Below are 20,273 nucleotides of genomic sequence, written 5' to 3' on the forward strand. Positions count from 1 at the left end.
TAGAACTAACTTTCTCCCTTGGTTATAGGATGACTTCTATGATTAAGTGTAATATTTAGTTAGCATTTTTCAGCCTTCCTAAATACAGATCATTTTCACAGGGTTTATCTTTAACAGGGTTGATGTTTTCCCTAACTAATGCTGCCCTGCCCTCCTCTAAGGGCTGAATGGAATGAATAGCTGTGGTATTGTTTCCCTTTTGGGAAGCCCTGTATGCTGTCCCTGAGGTGCCTTTCAAGGGCCAGCCACAAAAGTCTCTAATTTTGGACATAGTTTTCAAGTCCCTCTTTTATGTGTCTCACATTTAGAGAGGACATTCTGACCTAATAGAGTTATGCACTAATAGGTAGAGAGAAACTTAGTTTTCTTTGTATCTACGCCCCTTTCTGCTTGGGACTCTCAATGGCTTAGGTCCTGTAGCACACCCTTCACGGTCTGCACCGTCCTTGGGCGCCCCCTGCAGGTTCTGCTCTGCATGAACACCTTCCTGAGGTGGTTAGACACTCAGGGGCTCTTTTCTTTTGGTTGGTTCCTCTCACTTTCTCTTTAGTTATGCAAATGTGGATCATGCAATGTGGCCTGCTCTCCAAACTGTTTTGATGCAGCTGGAGAGATGGCTCAGTGGGTAAGAGCACTGACTGCTCTTCCAGAGGACCCCAGGTCACAACCCTCTGTAATTCCAGTTCCGGGGAATCGAATGCCCTCTTCTGGCCCCTGTGAACAGACACACCTGCAGGCAAAACACGCATACCTACAACATAAAAAGAAATACATCTGTAAAGAAACGGTTTTGATCACTAAGTTTATTAAGAATATATTCTTGGGGCTGACAAGTTGGCTCAGTGGTTCAGAGCAGTTGTTTTTGTAAAGGACTTGGGTTTGAATCACAGCATGGAGGCTCGCCTCCTCCTTGGGCACCAGGAATGCATGTGGTGCACAGACATACATGAAGGCAGAACTCTGATACACACAAAATAATAAAACTAAAACAATATGTTCCCATGCTAAATACATATTTCCCCATCATGATGTTACACTACCTGTGTATTCTTCTGCACACACACGTTTCTTCTAGCATTTAAAACATGCACTCAGAAGGCACTTGTATTGCTTGTATCTCTCAGGTATGGTCTAAAATGAGTATCCCTTGTATGTATGCCTTTTGTAATGCATACAAGTTAATACAGCTTGATAAGAGTGAGTCGGCATTTAATAGGTAAAAATATAGAGAGGAATCTAGTCTAGAAAAAAATGTCTAGGCAAGTTGAGGATTGTTGTTTGTCTTTGGTCTTTTTTTTGGGGTCCCACCACCCAGCTCCCAAATAAATCACACATGGAGGCTTAGTCTTAATTATGAATGCCCAGCCTTAGCTTAGTTTCTAGCCAGCTTTTCTTAACTTATCCTATCTACCTTTTGCCTCTGGGCTTTTCCCATTCTCTTACTTCTGTGAATCTTACTCTTACTCTGTAGCTTGCTGTGTAGCTGGGTGGCTGGCCCCCAGAGTCCTCCTCCTTCTCTGGCTGCTCCATCTTAGATCTCTCCTCCCAGTGTTCTCCTTCTATATATACTCTCTGCCTGCCAGCCCTGCCTACCCTTTCTCCTGCCTTGCTATTGGCCAGTTCTTTATTAGACCATCAGATGTTTTAGACAGGCACAGTAACACAGCTTCACAGAGTTAAACAAATGCAATATGAACAAAAGTAACACACCTTAAAATATTCTACAGAGGACTAGTTCAAGAAATGGGAGAATCGCTAAGTGTGATGGTACAGGCCTGTAATCCAAGTACTCAGAAGGCTGAGGCAGGCCCTTTTATGCTCAAGGTCAGCCTGTGCTCTGTGGTGAAACCTTGTCTCGGAAAACCAAGGGCTCAGTGATAAGGTGTGTTCCAAGTATGTGCAAGCCTTTGGGATTGGTCCCTAGCACCACAGAAACAAAATGACACAAAAACTGAGGAAAATCACGTCGGTTGAAACACAGTTACACAGTAATGGGGAGAAGCATTGGGAGGTGGGTACTGCAGAGCCCTCCCTAGTGATCCAAACCCAAGAGAAGAGCAGTCTCTCTGTGGATCACTGTAAAGCCTACTGCAGCTCCATGCAGGCCTCACATAATGTGGTGCCACAGCCTAGCTAACTCAGTTTCTTCCTCTCCCCAGTCTGCCTACTGCGTCTCTCTCCTCTTGGCATGTGGAGGGAAGGAACCCTGGCCCCCACCCAAACCATCATCCAGCGGCTCAAGTTCTTGAGACTGTCACTGTCTTCTGTTGCTCAATAAGTGTCAGGGACAACCATTGACTGGGGCTCTTTGGGTCAGGTGTCCGCTCTTAGGCATACCTCTGAACAACACTGTGTATCTGGGCTACATGTGAACCAGGGCAGAGAACAGGCGGGGACTGTGGTCCTCTCTCTCCATCCATCCATCCATCCATCCATCCGTCCGTCCATCCATCCATCCAGTGATTACGCCCAGGGCTGCACACATGATAGGCCAGTGCTTTCTACTCAGCCACACCCCTTCTCCTAATATTTACTTTTGCTACTTCAAAACCCTCAAGTTTGAAAAAAAAAAAAAAGTATATAGTAAATGTAAAGGTTTATCATTCAGCTTTTTAATTGGTTGATTCCCAAGCTGCATTTCTGGTTTTATTTTTTTCAATCCTGTTATCTAGACCTTGAGTCTGCCATTCAAGGAACCCACCCTGCTTTTCCTGGGGCTGCAGGCTGTTCTCACCGTTCTCAAGGCTGCAATGTCTGGACTACGTCTCCAGGGTACTAGGAAGGAGAGCTGTTTCCCAGAGCTGGGATTCATGGCCCAGACCTAAAAACGGACTTAGCAGATAGAGAAGTCAGGCTTTCAGGCAGTTACTTAGATTCTTAGCCCTCACGTTTGAAAACAAGGATGCTTGTATTCTCCATCAGTGATAAACCCCGTATCGAGGGCAGGGTCAGCAGAGTGGAGATCTACTCTCCACAGCAGGGCTGTAGAGATAAAGTCTGGCTGGTGGATGCGTGCTTCCTACCTGTGTGCTGTGGCTGGGAAAGGGTGGGAGGCACTAGAAGAACCTGTGAGAAGAAGTGGCCACGTCCTGAAGGGTGCGGCAATAAAGTGCAGCGCTTTGGGTCCTGGATGCAGCTTGACTGTCACCAGAGGTGGTGGGGCACAGCCCGCAATGGGACGGTGGGGGTGGGGGTGAGGCAGCGAACTGTATTGCATCTGTGGCACTGTTAGTTAACCTTTTAACAGCCGTGGCTCCCGGAGGGCCAGCCAGAGAGGCAATGGGTCACACTTTCCCACCAGTGTCTATTCTAGGGACGCAACTCTGACCATGTCCTGTCAGAGTAAATGACATCGCGTGGACCACAGAAACCCTGAATTTTTAAAGAAAAAAGAATTATTATGTTTGCACAGTGTCTCATTACATATCCTAAGCTGGATACTCATTATTGAGCCCATGCTAGCCTTTAATTTGTGGTAGTCCTTCTCCATTAGCCTCTCAGATTCTAGGAGGAATTCAAGTATGAACTATTGTCCTGTCTGGGAGAGTTCATTATTTCAATTAATATTTAAAAAACATTTAGTCTAGTTTCAAATATAAAACAGCATTTGCAGCTGTTTTGGTATCTTTAAGACAGAAACTATAAGATAAATTCTTAAAAAGTTTAAGTAAGAAAAAGGTGTTCCATAGCACACGAGAGTAACCAAAAAGAACAGAAAAGAAAATCAGTCATAGATTGAGGTGAGTATAGGCAGATGCAGAGATTTTGTACACTAGGCAAACACTGAATTTTTTGCTAATAGTTAAAACATTTTGGGTTTGGGGGCTGGAGGGATGGCCCAGGGGTTAAGGTTGATTCCTGCACATAGTGGTTCATACTGCCCGGTACTCCAGTTCCAGGGGATTCTGTCAACCCGTTCTGACTCCCAAGGGTTCCTGCATGCATGTGGTACTGATATTTGCAATCAAGTCCACACACCTAATACAATAAAACTTCAGGTTCTATATTTGTATTTCAGAGATTATGAATATATTTCAGAGACTATTGAAATTTTAAAAGGTAGGACACTATTATTTGTTTGTTTGTTAGTGTTGTTTAGTTAGTTTGTTTTCTTGAGACGGGGTCTCTGACTGTAGTTCAAGCTAGCTTCGGGGTCTCTGACTGTAGTTCAAGCTAGCTTCATGGCAATCCTCCTGTGTCAGGTATTGTGAGTATGGCATGAGCTACCGTGCCTAGCTTGACATATTTCCCCTTCTTGTTTTCTTATTCTTTTCTTTTTCTTTTCTTTCTTTGTCATTCTCTTCCCCCGCCCCCCCCAGGGTTTCTCTGTATAGCTCTGACTGGCCTTGAACTTAGAGATCCACCTGCCTCAGCCCCCCAAGTGCTGGGATTGAAGGCATGCACCACCACCACCTGGCTTATTTCCTCCTTTTAACATTAGTTCCAGCAAGGGCTTTCGAGTGCTGTTGGGGCCACAGCGAAGGCCATTGTGAGCGTGGGAAGGTTCTACCTAGAAGCCTTGTGGTGGAGGAAATGAACTAGGTGTTTGAAGTTTTACAAGTTCACCATGGCTGCCTCCCACCATGGCTGCCTCCCACCATGGCTCCCTCCCACCATGGCTGCTTCCCACCATGGCTCCCTCCCACCATGACTGCCCAGGGAGTGTGCCAAAGGAAACAGATTTTTTTTTTTTTCTGTAGAACCCACAGGGCATGACCTCACATAAACAAAGAAAGTGTTGGAGCACAGGGAAAAGGCAGAGGGAGCACAGGAGATCATCAGGGGAGCATAGGAAGAGCATGGAGGGGGACACAGGGGGAGCACAACAGAGCATAGTGGGAATGCAGGGGGAGCACAACAGAACATAGTGGGAATGAAGGGGGAGCACGGAGGAGCACAACAGAACATAGTGGGAATGCAGGGGGAGCACAACAGAGCATAGTGGGAATGCAGGGGATCATAGGGGAGCACAACAGAGCATAGTGGAGCACAGAGGGAGGACAGTGGGAGCTAGCTCCACCTTCAGAGCTGCTTCATGTCTTTTCAATGCTTGAAAACTCCATTCTTCCAAAAAGAGTCAGATTAAAATTTTGACAGACAGTTATTCAGCTTCTGCTTTAGAAAAAAGTGATGATGGGAATTGAGCGTTATTTTTGTTTCATGTTATGCTTAGAAAGCTGGTTGCTAACTGGGGATGCTGGGCATTCAGAATTCTGTGGTAATATAGGGTGCAAGGAAAGTATCACCCAGATGGCATTTTCGGGAGATTACTGTCTGATAATCCTCCCTTGTCCTAGAAGATTAAGTCTGCCCTGGTGAGGATGTGGTCAGCTGACCGGTCTGGAAAAATGGTATTTTTAAAAGTAATCCTGCCAGTATCTCGTGTTTGTACATCCGAGTGGGGCCGCAGAGCCGGGGCCTCCTTTGTGTGCAGAGGAGAGCGCCCCTCCCTCCTCCAGGTTGTTCTTTGTCCACGGAAATTAGCAACAGGTGGTGACTAGGGCCCTCCCGGGGCTGCTGGGAGGGGTCATTAAAGGATCTGCTGGTGAGGGTGTGAAGCCACACCTGGGCCCGGAGCCCGAGCCGGGCGGGACTCCAAACACCAGTCCTTTCCCTCCCTAGACTGCTCGGTGCAGAGGGAGCCGTGGCCCAGGAGTAATTCCAGGCAGCCGGGGCGTCATGCTCTCTGCCTTCGTCTGGAATGGATTCTAGAGACATGGAGTTGTACGAGGAGTACCAGTCCCCATTTGATTTTGATTCCGGAGTGAACAAAACCTACCTCTACTTGTCTCCGAGTGGGAACGTGTCGCCGCCTGGCTCGCCTGTGCAGAACTTCGGTAACTATTGATTTTGTGTAGCTCTGTGTACTGTGCTCGAACCCCGATGCAACTTGGGGTTCATCTGGCTTTTCAGATTAGTGTGAAGGTGTGCCAAAGTGCTGCTGTGTTCTGACTAACCGCCCTGTTTTAGTTCAACACGGAGAGGTATTTGGTTGTTAACTATTTAGAGTGGGACATTGGATTTTAAAGTCGGCACCATTGCTGTGTTCTTTGGTCTGTGGGTGCATGTAGTGATGAGAACTGACAGATGGAGGGGTCTGAAGACGCTGGGTTGGAATAACCTGTACAGTTTTAAGATCGGCCCAGTTTGTCTTGGTAAAGGATGCTTAGGCATCCAAAACACTCAGCCGTGTTCAAGAGCTGGTGGTAGTTGTCCTGGATTTTGTTTTGGAAGACCAAGAGCCATTTAGAGAGAAAAAAAAAAAAAGGAAAAATTAAGAATTCACCATACCGTTGGAAGCACTTGCTCCTTCCCACGTGGTGGCATGGAACTATTCACAAGGCCACAATAGGACAGGATATGCGAAGTAGGGTCCAGCAGAAATGGGGAGCAGCCTCAGCCATTGCCACCTTGCAGGAGGATCCTGCTGCCGGCCAGCCGGGGGAGGAGAGGGCTAAATGGTCTCCTCTGTAATGAGTCAAGGAAGAAACTAGGTTTTCCCAGAAGAAGTTAATGATTTCCTTACTGTGAAGAATTGGTTACATTTTGTTCTTTTTAAGCAGAAGAGCTCGGGAAACTTGGAAAACACAGTAAAGGATACAGAACCTCTTCAGCAAGCTTTGCCAGCTTGGCTGGAGACTTTGGGTAGTTGCAGGCCACAGGTGTGCTAATACAACATGCTTCAACTCTTGGTTACAGTTGAGGTGTAGTTTGGATTTTCAGAAAGTGATACATGGTGACAGTCACAGGCTAACACTGGCCACTAGAAGTTGGCAGCTGTTGGTACTGTCTGCAGGAAGATGGGTCATGAGGAAGCTTTTCATTCTCATTTTTTCACTTCCCTTGTCTGTGACCCACGTGGGACCTCAGGGCTTCCCCATTCAGCACTTAAAAGGATGAGCTTGTTCTAACTTGTGGACTCCTGTGGATCAGAGCAGTGCCCCCCAGAGGGGAAGTTGGGGCTGTCAATAAAGCTTTGAGGACCTGTAGAGGCCAGAGGGGCAGGTGAGCAACTTCAGGGGTTCTCAGTTCCCAGCAAGGCTTGCCCTGCGTCTTTTAGTTCTCACCTGCTGCTTTTCACCCCCCTTGCTTCCCTGGTTAGAAGTGCGGCCACCTTTCAGTATTCTCTGTGGAAACAGCAGCAGGTGTGAGTGGGTGTGGCCCTGTAAATTTCTAAAAACCATCCCCACAGTTCCTAGAAGCAGTCGGAAGCCTTTTGGGTGGGGTGGCATTAATGAAGTCCATAAAAAAAGCAAATAACTAAATCACTAAAACCCCACTCGTGGGCTTGTAAGTGCTCAAGTTGAGTTTACATTAATTGAAAAGAGGGAGGGACTTGGGACTAATACTTAAAAGTTTGTGTGGCATTTGGCCAGTATGTACTTTCTTTCTTTCTTTCTTTTTTTTTTTTTGGTTTTTCGAGACAGGGTTTCTCTGTGTAGCTTTGTGCCTTTCCTGGAACTCACTCTGTAGTCCAGGCTGGCCTCGAACTCACAGAGATCCGCCTGGCTCTGCCTCCCAAGTGCTGGGATTAAAGGCGTGCGCCACCACCGCCCGGCAGTATGTACTTTCTTAATAAACAGGTAGGTCGTGCAGGCAAAGAGGACTGATGTAAGGCGGCATCCTACTCAGAAAGGTTGGGAGCACTTAAACGAATCCTCTGATTTGGATCCAGACACCGGCATGAGGCAAAAGTGGAGGCAATGAAGCGCAGTCTGTGGGCAGATATTCTTAAACAGTTTGAGTGGAGAGGAGGAGGAGAGCCAGGGGCCGGAAGGAAAAGAGGATTTTTATCAGGGACCAAAGCACCTTGCAGTACGCTTGTATACCCTTTGGTACAGCTCTATTCCATTTTCCTATAGTGCTCAGTAATACTCCTGCTCAGTGGCTTTCACAGTCTGTCGTTTGAAAACATGGATTTGTGATACATGTTAGTGTCTGAAATACAATCCTGGGATGCTGAGGCAGGAAGGTTGTGATTTTGAGGCCAGCCTTGGCTACAGAGACTTTGTCACAAACAACAACAACAACAACAATAATAAACAACAACAGGCAATAACAGCAATAATAAATACAAATAAAACAAAGCAAATGTTTGTTGAACAAATGAATGAGTGGGGTTGTCACAGACTACGACACATTCTGGGTTGTTTTACAGATGTGAGCACTGATGTAGGAAAGACGTTTGGTGTCCTCAAGTCCAGTTAACCTAGCTGGCATTAGCGCACATCTTTTACCTCTAAAGCAGTGGTTTGCTTTTTTACTCTGCTGGGGATCACACAGGGCCTAGTGCATGCGACCTATTTGCTGTATCTTAAAGCTGGGCCCCCCAACCTCAGTTGTGTAGGTGACTACATCTTAACATTGCTGGTGATGGATGGGGCAGAACAGGCTAATCGTCGAAGCGTCTTTTCTGGTCGAGGATTTTACTGTGAGGGGCTTGTGGGTTCCTTTTCTGTGCCACTGGGACATGAACATGGTATTCCATTTTTTGTGGGGGCCTGCCAATGCCATCGTGCAAAGCTGGCGCCCTTCCTTGCCCTTTCCTCTTCTGCTCTAGGAGTGCTTGTGGGGATTCTTTCCTGGACACCGTTGATGTGGAATCGCTTCGTCTTAGGAATTCTCCAGGAAAAGTCAGGAAGACAACAGATCTTTAACACCTTTGCTTCTTCTAAGTGGCTTCAGAAATGATGTGCAAAAATAACCTGCCCACGGGGCTGGGGTTGTAGCTTCCTGGAGGAGTCTCGCCTGGCATGCTTAATGGCCTAGGTTCAATCCCCCGAGTAGGAAAACAATAGTAATCTTGTTCTTCATGCTGTCAGATTTGAAACTCTGAAAAGTCAAGCTGAAATCCCTTAGCTGGGAGTTTATTTCTAATTCTGTTTCACTCTGGTTTCTCCCGGGTCACCCCGCTTCTCCTTTAGGGGCGTGGCAACTGCTTCTCATCGGGCTTTTTAGGATCGCAGAGGTCTTAAAGAGCAAACCTACCTATGGTTGACTGATTAAAGCCAGAGTAGACGTGACGAGGACTCTGTCCATGGAGAGGAAATGTAATGATAGCAACTCCACGGCTGACCTGTCTCTGCAGTGGCCGGTCTCGGCTAGCAGTTTGTATTTGGTGTTTGGAGGGAGGATGGAGAAGGAGTGGAGATGTTCTGAAGTAGCCAGAGACTTTCTTCACCCTCCCCCTTTAAAGGTGTATAATCTTCCCCTTTTAAAAATGAAAGACAGCCTGGACTACCAAGTGAGTTCCAGGAAAGGCGCAAAGCTACACAGAGAAACCCTGTCTCGAAAAACCAAAAAAAAAAAAAAAAAAAAATGAAAGAGTTAATGAGGTCAGTTTAATGGAAGAGGGCAGTGAGCGTTTGAAAACATGACTGTGTTCTGCCTGGGGGAATCTTTCTTCATCCCCCAGTCTGTGACGTTTGGCGAAGTCACCTCATGCCCTGAGCCCCGCGTGAGACACTCTCGACTGCTGTGACACCTGCTCCTCTCACTCTCTCTGCCTTGTCACCATTTCACTTCCTGCTTAGTCCCCTCTCTTCCTCCGTAACCCTGACATCACTAATTGTGCTCCTGAGGTTCTGCCAGATGAAATGGGTCATTTCTTTAGCTTCCTTTGTTCCTGGCCACCTCAACCACAATTACCCAGTTCATTTCACCCTAAGGTTGAATTCTTCTCAATATGAGCCAATCACGGGGAAATGGCAGCCCTTGCTTCTGCTCCTCAGAGGGCAAGAGTCTGTGTCTGTTCAGATCTTCAGGTGCCTTAGGTCAGTGATCTTCAGCCTGGGGCAGATTTGTCCCCTGTAGGCATCGGTTTGGGTTCCAGGCAGCTAACTGACAGCCAGCGCCCAGAGGCTGAGATGTTACGTAGCAGAGATCCTCACCGTACAAAGTCATTTGGGTTGTCCTATTATTCCTTCTGTGATACCATTTGTGCCTCCTCAGAGTTGTTAAGTCAAAGACTGGGCCCTGAAAACCCTAACAAGCCAGGCTCTATTGGTGAAATTATTAAGGCCACTCCACATAGTTAAAAGGGAGGTTTATTTTGTGGGGTAACTTACAAATGAAGGGATAGGTTGCAGGGTCTGGGAAGGTGTGGCGCAGTCCGGCGGTTCTCTGGAGAACTCAGCTCGGTCTACCTCCAGCGTCCAGGGTCCAGGAACCAAGAGAGCCGGTGCATCCGGATCTGGGGTCTTCAGGGTCCTCTCTTGGCCCCGCCTTGTAGGCGTGACAGTTACCGAAGCCTCAATGGGGGGTTGGAACTTCCAGATCAAAGCTGGAATGGCTGCCCACTACAAGGCTCAGGCACCAGCCACCAGTTCTCATGATGACAATTAACCTGACAGATGATGGTGAAATGCGGAGAAAGGTGGTTTATTCAGTGCTGCCACATTGGGAAGAACAAATGAAGTCTGTCACCCCTCCCTCGCCCCCGCCACCCGCAGGGTTCTGAGCTTTAGGTTTAAACCACAGGCAAGAGGTATGCATAACTGAGCATTCCTGGTCTGGGTATGGCCCTGGCCACCACTGCCTAGCCATCGACAAATGTTTCTGATCTGTCCTGCAAGTTGTCAGCACTGTGTAAAATCATTGTGGGAGGCAAATTCTTCCCTGGCCAGAACCAGGGTTCCACAGTCTTTTCCTTTCCCCACCATGAGATTCCTGCAGCAGACCCGATTCTTTGGGGTGCAGTATTTCGGGAGTCTGATAGCCAGAGGGACACAGAAGTGTCTCCCCGTAGAATACCTTCGTGCTTGCCAGGGTAGTCCCTCACCTGTGTGGTGCACACACTTTTGGAAATAGTGGCAGCTACCGGTAGAGCTAGCTCACAGTGAGCTAGATGCTGGAAGGAACATTTAGAATCAGTTTTAAGAAAGACAAGCTTTGTAGGTAAAAGCTATGAAAAGAGGGTGATGAAGCAAAGGCTTAAGGCAGAGAGTGGGCAGTGAGACCCGGCTTGTTCCCTCTCACCCCTGTGCTTCCTGTAGGTCATTTCTTCAGGAAGTGTCACTGAGCAGCTCCAGCGTGCTAGATCCCATGTCTCAGAGACGGCCGGCCCAAAGGAACAGGCTTCAGCACATGCTGCCACAGCATCTTATTTCATGTCTCATTGCTTTTTTCTGTAAGTCGTCCCTCCTCTAGTTTTCTTATCTCCCTATAGTGAACTGTTTAAATGAAGTGATTCCAAATCTATTGTTTTAGACAGGGCCTCACTATATAGCTCTGGCTGGCCTAGAACTCACTCTGTAGACCAGGTTGGCCTTGAACTCAGATGTCCACTTGCCCAGCTGCTGGGATTAACGCCATACCTGGCTGATTTTATTTCATATTTATTTATCGAGACAGGGACTTTCTGTGCATCCATTGGTGGCCCGGAACTTGCTGGGCAGACTAGGCTGGCCTTGAACTTGTGGTTTTCTCACTACTGCTACCTCCCAAGTGCATGGACTAAAGGGGTATACCACCACTCCCAACTTTGGAATTCTTTTCCAGATGTAGAACTGAATGATAATCTTAGCTAAAGTTGTAGTTATAGTCACTGTAGGAAATCTTGAAGGGAAGCAGTCGGAATAAAGGGCAAAGATCCGTTCAGGTGGGGGTCCAGGTTGGGGCAGGAGGATGAACCCACCATACCTTTCATGTTGAGAAACCCCATCATGCCACCACACATGCCCATGGCTAGATTGTAGAATCTAGAATTCTATAAACTTAAAGACTTTAGAGTCAGGCTTAGTGGTAATGATAATACTCAGGAGGCTGAGGCAGGAGACTCAGGAGTCTGAGCCCAGCGTCGGCTATGTTGAGTAAGACACTGTTCTTCGCTGAAATTAATGGTGTGTGTGGTGAGTGGGTGGTCATCTATGGGGAAAGAGAGAAACCTACTCTAACCAGACCTTTAGGTAACAACAGGAGTTTAAATAAAACATTAGCATTTGTTCCGCTGTAGGCACCCCGAGTTCTGAGATGAAGGGATAAGGAGGTGATACCAGGGCTTACAAACCAGAAGTGGAGCCGTGTTCAGGGCTGAAGTCTGTCTTCCTCTGTCGACATCCTGCCTTCCCTACCTCCCAACACCTTCATGCTCGCTTCCACACTTCCCGCCACACCAGAACCACCCAGTCCCATCTCCCTCACAGGTTCACCGAAGGCTTTCAGCAGGTCTGAGACACTTCAGATCATAATATGGTTTTTAAAAAATTATTTTATAGGGCTGTAAAATGTTTTGACTTACGCTGAAAGTCAGTGCTTTCTTGTCACTTAAATTTTTGAAGTTATGGTTACTGAAGATGTGTTCTGTTGTGTGTGATGGCTGAAATACTCTCGGGCTTTTTTAAAACGAGCGTTGAGGTTTTCCTAAAACGCTTTCATGCGTGTTGTCTGACCCGACGTGCTTTTCATTTAGGAACACTGTAGGCCTGCTCTGTGTGTTCTCCCACACGATGTCTGTGCTGTGCCTTGTCCAGTTTCCGGATTACCTAGCCTCGCAATTGTGTGGTGAAGCACACGGAACGGTGTACGGTGGTGCCGTGTGGTCCCTCAGCTCCGTCCTCATTCCTGCGGTGGCTCAGCTGTCGTCCATGCCTCCCGCGGGCTGTTACCCAAGCACAAAGCTTCCAGGGTCCCTCCAGCTTCGTGCGTCTGAGCCTGCTGCTGGACGGACCTTCTCCCATGACGCATGCACACTGGCTGTGCCCTCACTCAAACCACACTGGGGGTCTCCTGGCTTTTATTGAAGATGGAATGATGATTTGCTTCATTAGACAATTAAGGAAGTAGCTAAACTGTCAGTAACCGAGGGAGGAAGTGATCCCCCATGTCTAGGCACCTGGATTCAGACCTGCCGATGCTGACTTTTCCAGCCAGAGACATGAAAGGCTCTGGAGAAAGAATTAGCCCTGGTTCTCTGTCCTGCCCTGTTCGTTGGTATCTCTCCAAGAGAAAAACTGCACTTGAGCAAGCCAGAGTATAGAATCAGAAAGACCATCAAGGTGTAGGCTTGTCTCTGACTCTGGGTGGATTATGTAACCCCGAGGGGGCCTCAGTTTTCTAGTAGAAGTCATTATTCTCATTGGATGTTGATTTAATTTTGTTTGTTTGCTTGGATAAAAATGTTCTTAATAAAAAAAAAAGATTCTTATAAAAAAGGATTCTTGTTAAAGCATGGTGAGAGGACTTTACTGAGTACTTTTGGGGTAGGTATGGTGACCGGTGTTCTCGTTTGTTGCAGAGACTGGGGTCAATCCCAGATACAGCATTGGCAAGTGTCAAGGGAATGTCAGGCACATTCAGGCTAGACCAACCTAATGGGAGTCTTGCTGAAGGGTTTAGTCCGGGGAGACGAGACATCACCTGGGGTGGGGACGTTGGGGGACCTGATTAGGTATGGGGAGTCTGATATTAGGGAATTAGGGATGAGGATTCTGGTTAAACTGACTTAGTAGGTTTATTTGCTTAAACTAGATTTTTTTTTTTTTTTTTTTTTTTTTTTTTTTTTTTGCAAAGAAGTATGTAGGTAGCCTGAGAGAAGGTTTAGAGGCCTGACTAACATTTGGTCAAGCAGAGAATCTCTGTCAAGGTAAATTTCCCCTCATGGTGGCTGGCATAAGACTTCAGTAGGTGTTAGCCGTAATCTTTGCCTTTGTCATTTAAGATAGCTTTCCACTGGATTCTAGGACAGAACATCACAGCCAAAGAACAAGCGTTTGTGGGTTGTTTGTAATGGTCTCACTTCTCACCTTTCACGATGTGAATGTGAAAATGATACATTTTCTCCCCTAAGCTCGACTCTCCTCCATACTAAATACCGTTTATGAGCATATAGGAAACAAGATAATACCTTGAAATTTATTTGTGGCGAAATGAATGTTCAGGGACAGAGGAATAAGTTGGCATGAAGACTGCTTTTGGCCTTGACTCTGTTTCCCTTTCATAGTCTTATTTACTGCTACCACACGCGGTCCAGGTCTTGCCTTCTGCTTCCCATTCGTTCGTCTTCAGGTTGGTGACTTGAGCGTCTCCTTTCACATCAGACTGTCTGGTTTCCGTAACCCCAGCTGTGCCACCACCTGTACTGGTGTGTGACTCTGGAGGCCTCTTTTCCTCGTCCGTAAGTGGTGACAGCAGTTCCCATGTCACAGGAGTGCAGGGTGGAAATGACTGCTTCTGGACCTCTTAGCTCGGATTTGGATGTAAATTGCAGCCTGTGTGGAGCGGCTGTGGTTAGTAACTTTTCTGAGAGGTCTGAGATGACTGCAGATTTCGCCTGTGAGTGGAGCAGCTCCCGCTTGGTTCTTCTGTAATGTCTTTATATTTTTGTTCCCAGGTTGAGTATCTTAACCTGCACTTTCAAATTTTAATGCCAATGATTTGCTGCCCCCTTCAGGTTAATGTGAAAAAAGCAGACCGAATCATTGCTGGCTGACTTTGCTAGATATTAATAGATAACCAGGTCATCTCAGTGGTCCTGAAGCCAAGTACGGGCATTGCCAAAGTCTTTTTTTTTTTTTTTTTCTGAGACATTCATTTTTATAGATGACCTAATGAAATATTTGAATATCAGGTTTGGAGAGATGGCTCAACAGTTAAGAGCACTGGCTACTCTTTCAGAAGTCATGAGTTCAATTCCCAGCAACCACATGGCAGCTCACAACCATCTATAATGGGGTCTGGTGTCCACTTCGGGTGTGCAGGTGTACATGTAGATGGGCGCTCATACTCATAAAAGACTAATAAATAAAATAAAGTTAAAAAACTATTTGAATATCCCTTATCTCAAATTTTGGGGCTGCATGTATTTCAGATTTTTTGTTTTTGTCCTTGTTTGGATTAAGGAATACATGTGTGGACTTTACTGATTGAAAATGCTTGACTTGAAAATCCAAAACCTAAAATTCAGAAGAATTTGTAGTGTTTTTCATATTAAGTATTCCTACCCTATGCCAGGATCCTTTTAGGTTCGTTTTGGAATTGAAGATTCTCCCATACACTGGCAATTTGATACTGTTTATCTCCTTGCCTATTTAGACTTGCAAAATAATGTTTATTTAAAAGCATGGAAGAGCTTTCGCTATGGAAGGCAAAGTTTAATATTTGAATTCTGTTAGTACTTGATTTGAGTCCTGTGTCATCAAGAACTTAGTCCTGAGGAGGACATTAAGAGTCAATCAAATGATGATTTTAGCTTTGTGTTACGCTGGCTGATGGTGGATCACATGCTTGCTCTCCATCCTCAGTCCCATGTTCCCTTTGTCACATGGGAGCACACACAGGTCCTGCCCCTGACAATATGTGGCACAGTAGCACCCCACTTCACAGTGATTTGGCTGGTTTGTCTGCCATTGCAAAAGGTAGGCACCACCCCCATGGTGGGGTGCCTACCTAAGGGATGCACTGTGTTTCTAAAACAAGGAAGTGAGAAAAATTTAAAACTGGAGACCAATATAGAAATAGCCCTTGAACAATCCTTTCAAGATGTCGTAGAGGGGACTCATCTCCAATACTCTTCTATTGCTATGAAGAGACATCATGACCACAGCAACTCTTAAAAGAAAATGTTTAATGGGGGCTTGCTTACAGTTTCAGAGGCTTAGTCCATGACCAGAAGTGGACAGGCGTGGTGCTAGAGCAGTAGCTGAGAGCTGCGTCCTGATCTGCAGGCAGCAGGCAGAAAGACACAGATACTGGCCTGGTGTGGGCTTTTGAAGCCTGAAAACTCATCCCCAGTGACACACCTCCTCCAGCGCCACACTTCCTAATCCTTCCCAAACAGTTCCACCAACTGGGACCAAGCATTCAAACATATGAGCCTATGGGGGGCATTCCCATTCAAAGCACCACATTCCCTCCCAGCCCCGCCCCCCAGGCTTGTAACCATAACATAATGTAAAATGCGTTTAGTCCAACTTCAAAAGTCCCCATAGTCTATCTCAACACGTTTAAAAGTTCATGTCTCTTCTGAGGAATGAAGGCAAACTCTTAACTCTAACCCCTGTAAAATCAACATCAAAAAGCAGATCACATACTTTGGACACAAAATGGGACCGAATATACATTACCATTCCAAAAGGGGACAAGAGAGGATAGTGAGGAAACCCTGGACCCAAACCCAGCAGGGCAAACTCCAGATCACACAACTCTCTGCCTGATGTTTGAAGGTTATTAGATGGCGCTTCCCTTCCAGCTTTGCCAACGGCAGCACACTTCTCTCTCTTGGGCTGGTTCCACACCCTGTATGTAGGTATCCCACATCTCTGGCATCTCCAACATCTTGGGGTGTGGTGTCCAAGGCCATCCAGGCTTCACCTTCAAGCTTTACTCAGTGGCTTTCTGGGTCTCCATGCCTGGACTCCCCTGCCACATGCCTGGTCTCTTTGGCTTTCCTTAACCTACAGAAGCAATTACTCAGTGAGCTTTTCCACCCCTTGATTGTATCAAGTATTGCCTCTGCTTCTGAAGATGTACTTGAATTCTGCTTGTCAGTCCGAAGTATAGTTTCTGAACAGGCTTGTTTGTATTACTTTTGCTCCTTTAATAATTCTTTAACATCTTGTGCGTGGGCCACTGTTTTGGTACTGCCATGCTAGTGATTATTATAATTATTAATTACCTTTAAAAGTTAGTATACAATAGACCCAATGTCAAGTGCCTCTGTAATGTGCATACAGCTACACATGGATCGCATTGCTGCTTCCGCTTTTCTTACGTGTATTGTGGTGCTGGCTACCTGCTCAGCAGTGTGATTCTGTCTTTCCTGCCTCCCACGTGCCCTTCATCTGCTGCCTGGCATCATGCTGGGAAGGGCATCTCAGTGCTGATTCAGTTGCACCGTGACAGGATGAGGGCCGTGGCACTGACTTACAGGAAGAGGAGGCAGCCTTCCCTGGTCCTCAGTGCATCAGAACCTGTGACCTGGGAATGCTGGGAATGGGTGGGTAGACTGTGGATAGGGTTAGTCACAGGTGTACAGTTTAAGAGGGCGCCAGAAAACTCAGTAATCAAATCATATGTCAATGCAGCATTTTGAAAAGGTCAAAATCAATGCAAACAAAACCTACGATAACAGACAATCAAGAAGTTGAACGAGGTAAGGTCAGTGGCTGAATCACCCATGCAGAGCTGCTCTGGGACCTGAGACAAAATGCCGTCAGCACTGCTCAGCCTTTCTGTTTGAAAGCTGGCCGTTTGGGGCTGAGTGTGGTGGTGGCTCATGCCTTTAGTCTTCATACTCTGGAGGCAGAGGCAGGTGGCTCTTTGGGAATTTGAGACCACCCTGGTTTACATAGTGAGTTCCAGGACAGCCAGGACTACATAGAGAGAGACCTTGTCTCAAAAAAAAAAAAAAAAAAAAAAAAAAAAATTAGGTTCACTTTGATTTTAAAAATTAGATTAAAATACATGTTTTTTTTTTTTTTTTTTTTTTTTTGTTGTTGTTGTTGTGAGAAAATGCCTGAGTAAAGCAGCTTGAGAAGAGAAGGGCTTATTTTAGCTTGCTAGTTGAGAGGATACACTTTGGGCTTGGTGTTAGGGGTGTGAGGTGGCGGGTCCTACTGTATCCGTAGTCAGGAAGTCTAGCAGACAGAACCAGGCTATAGGACCCCAGGGCCTGCCCTGCTGACACCCTTCCTTTGTTCAGGCTCCATCTCCTGAAAGCTCCACAATCTTTCAAAAACAGAGCCATCAGGTAGAGGCCAATGGCTCAAACAAAAGGCAGGCTCGTGGGGGATATTTGACATGAAAACCTTAATCTAATACAATCGCAGTCTTTGGTGGCTTTCTTGATTTCCTACCCTGTGCTTTATCTGAGCTGGCCTTTAGATGGGCCAGCATGGGCAGGAAAAGGTGAGAGCTGAAGACGGTTACCTCACTGGCCACTCTAGAAATGTGGTCTTCTTAATTGGGCCTCTGTTTCAGGGAAGGAGAGCAGTGGGTTTGGAAGTCTCCATGTTATTGCTGGTCACAGTCCTCCTGTCTCAGCCTCCTGAGCACTGGGATTGTAGGCCTGTACTGCCCTACCCCATGACACTGGGTGCTTAAAGCTCATCTCAGTGAGGTGCAGTTTTAAAAAAAGCTACAATTTTCTACCGTGGTTGCCACTTGGGAGGAGGCACAATTAACTTCCATTAGGGAATTTGATTTGCTCCTTTATGGAGATTGTCTGTACAGGGTGCTAATGAGCACACAGTCTTCTCCTGTGGGCTGGTATGCAGGGCTTAAAATCTTTCATCTATTCTCTGCTAATTTCTTTGTGCAGTATTTTAAAGATGGATGTTTTTTTGAGACAAGATCTCCTGTAGCCCAGGCTGGGCTTAAAATTGATCTTAGCTGAAGATGGTCTTGGCTAGTGATTGTCCTGTCTTCTCTTGACTGCTGGGATTATAGGCATGCCTTGTGTTTCGTGTAAAGGTAGACCATGGTGGGACCCCATTCTTCTGCTCTGTCATAATTATTCTGAGACCGAGACCGAGAGTGAGTGGAAGCTGAGAGACCGGCATGTTTCTCAATACATGTTTTGGCATTCTACGTCGGTGGTTTTTATTGGCTATCCCGGATTTTTCTTTCATCTTTCCCCAAGATCACTTCAATATACAGAAAGAAGGTGTATGGCTGTGACCTCAGCAACTTTGTTCTAGTTGGGACAGTGGAGCAGCTATAGGGGGATTTAGCTTAGCTCTCACATTTGACATGATTCTTTTTTCCCTTAACCCCAAGGTCTGCTGAAGACAGAGCCAGTGGCCGAGGAAGGAGAGGATGCGGTCACCATGCTCAGTGCCCCGGAGAACCTGTCAGAGGAGGAGCAAGAAGAGCTGAGACGGGAACTTGCTAAGGTGAGGCTCATTCTTTCTGGCCTTGTGGGCCTTGTTTCCAAAGCTCAGGAGAAGGGAGGCACCGTGAGCTTGCATAGCCTGGGGATCGCTAGGGCAGAGGAGAGAAAGAGATTCTCCTGTTGCTTTCCAGATTGATCTGGGAGTCGGGTGCAGCAGGAAGTGGGGAGAGGAAGCACGCGCTGGCCAGCCTCATCCTTGTCTTTGCCATGTTATGACATAGGCCAGCTTCCTCCCTCCTTCCCTTCTTCTTCGCTGCAGGCATCAGCCTCACTTCCAAACAGATTCCCAGCTCCCTCTTTCGATAGCTTCCTTCTATAAAACTTGTTTTGTTGTTGTTGTGTTGAGTTTTGTCAAGGCAGGGTCTCTCCGTGTAGCCCTAGCTATCCTGGAACTTGCTCTGTAGACTGGGCTGGCCTGGAACACACAGAGATCCACCTGCCTCTGCCTCCTGAGTGCTGGGATTGAAGGTGTGCACCACTGCCTGGCCTATAAGGTTTCACAGTACACAGTTCAGTGTCATTTAGCACATTCAGTGTCTTGCAACCGTCACGTCTTTAATGTTCTGAGGACTTTTTTCCTGTCCCAAGGAGCCCCTTGTACTCACCAGGGGCCACTCAGCCCCCACCTCTCAGCTGCTTTTTCCCCTGTGGATTTAACTGTTTTCTGGATGGTCCACATACAACATGTGGCCTGTGTGTCTTGGCTTCCTTCAGTCAGTATCACGTTCTTGGGGCTCATCTCTCTTGTGTCCTTTGTCAGTAGTTTGTTCCCTTTTTATGACTAGTAACAGTCCACTGTATTTATCTACCATATTGTGTCTTGTTTTTCATATGCCCATTGATGACCAGGTATATTATTGACAACTGTGGATAGTGAACCAGCAACATATATGTACAAATGATCTTTTTGAATTCAGTTGTTTTATATATATGCTTAGCAGTAAGATTTTTCACCATATAGTGATTCTACATTGAGTTAAAATTTTTATATACATTATTTGTGTGTTTGTGTGAGTGAGTGTGTGTGTGTGTGTGTGTGTGTGTGTGAGAGAGAGAGAGAGAGAGAGAGAGAGAGAGAGAGAGAGAGAGAGAGAGAAAGAGAGAGAGAGGAGAGAGAGAGAGAGGAGAGAGAGAGAGAGGAGAGAGAGAGAGGGCACACATATGGAGGTCAGAGGACAACTTGTAGGAGTAAGTTTTCTCCTTCCACCAAACGGGTTCCAGGGATGGTGCACAGGCTTGGTGGTGAGCCCATGTTTTAACATTTTAAGGGAGTCACCGAACTGTTTCCCACAGTAGTGACATTATTTTACGTCCTCATCCTGATTTCTTCCCATTCTTAGTAAAACATGCTCCTCCTATCCTTTGATTAAAGCTGTATGTGTCAGTGGGTGAGAAATGAGATCCCATGTGGATGTGATTTGGATTCCTCTAAGGACTGACCCTC

The 20,273-nt window shown here is 46.5% G+C and overlaps 1 protein-coding gene across 5 annotated transcripts in view; it reads left to right on the forward strand.

Annotated features, from left to right (window-relative positions):
* Positions 1 to 20,273, forward strand: part of Tpd52 (tumor protein D52) — a 91,110-nt gene that overhangs the window by 48,740 nt on the left and 22,097 nt on the right. For all 5 annotated transcript variants that reach the window (XM_059253955.1, XM_059253953.1, XM_059253956.1 and 2 more), the window contains exon 2: positions 18,715 to 18,830. In XM_059253955.1, the coding sequence (XP_059109938.1) occupies positions 18,715 to 18,830 (116 nt within the window). The remainder of the gene's footprint in view (positions 1 to 18,714; positions 18,831 to 20,273) is intronic.

The sequence above is a fragment of the Peromyscus eremicus genome, chromosome 2, assembly GCF_949786415.1.
Source record: "Peromyscus eremicus chromosome 2, PerEre_H2_v1, whole genome shotgun sequence".
Lineage (NCBI taxonomy): Eukaryota > Metazoa > Chordata > Mammalia > Rodentia > Cricetidae > Peromyscus > Peromyscus eremicus.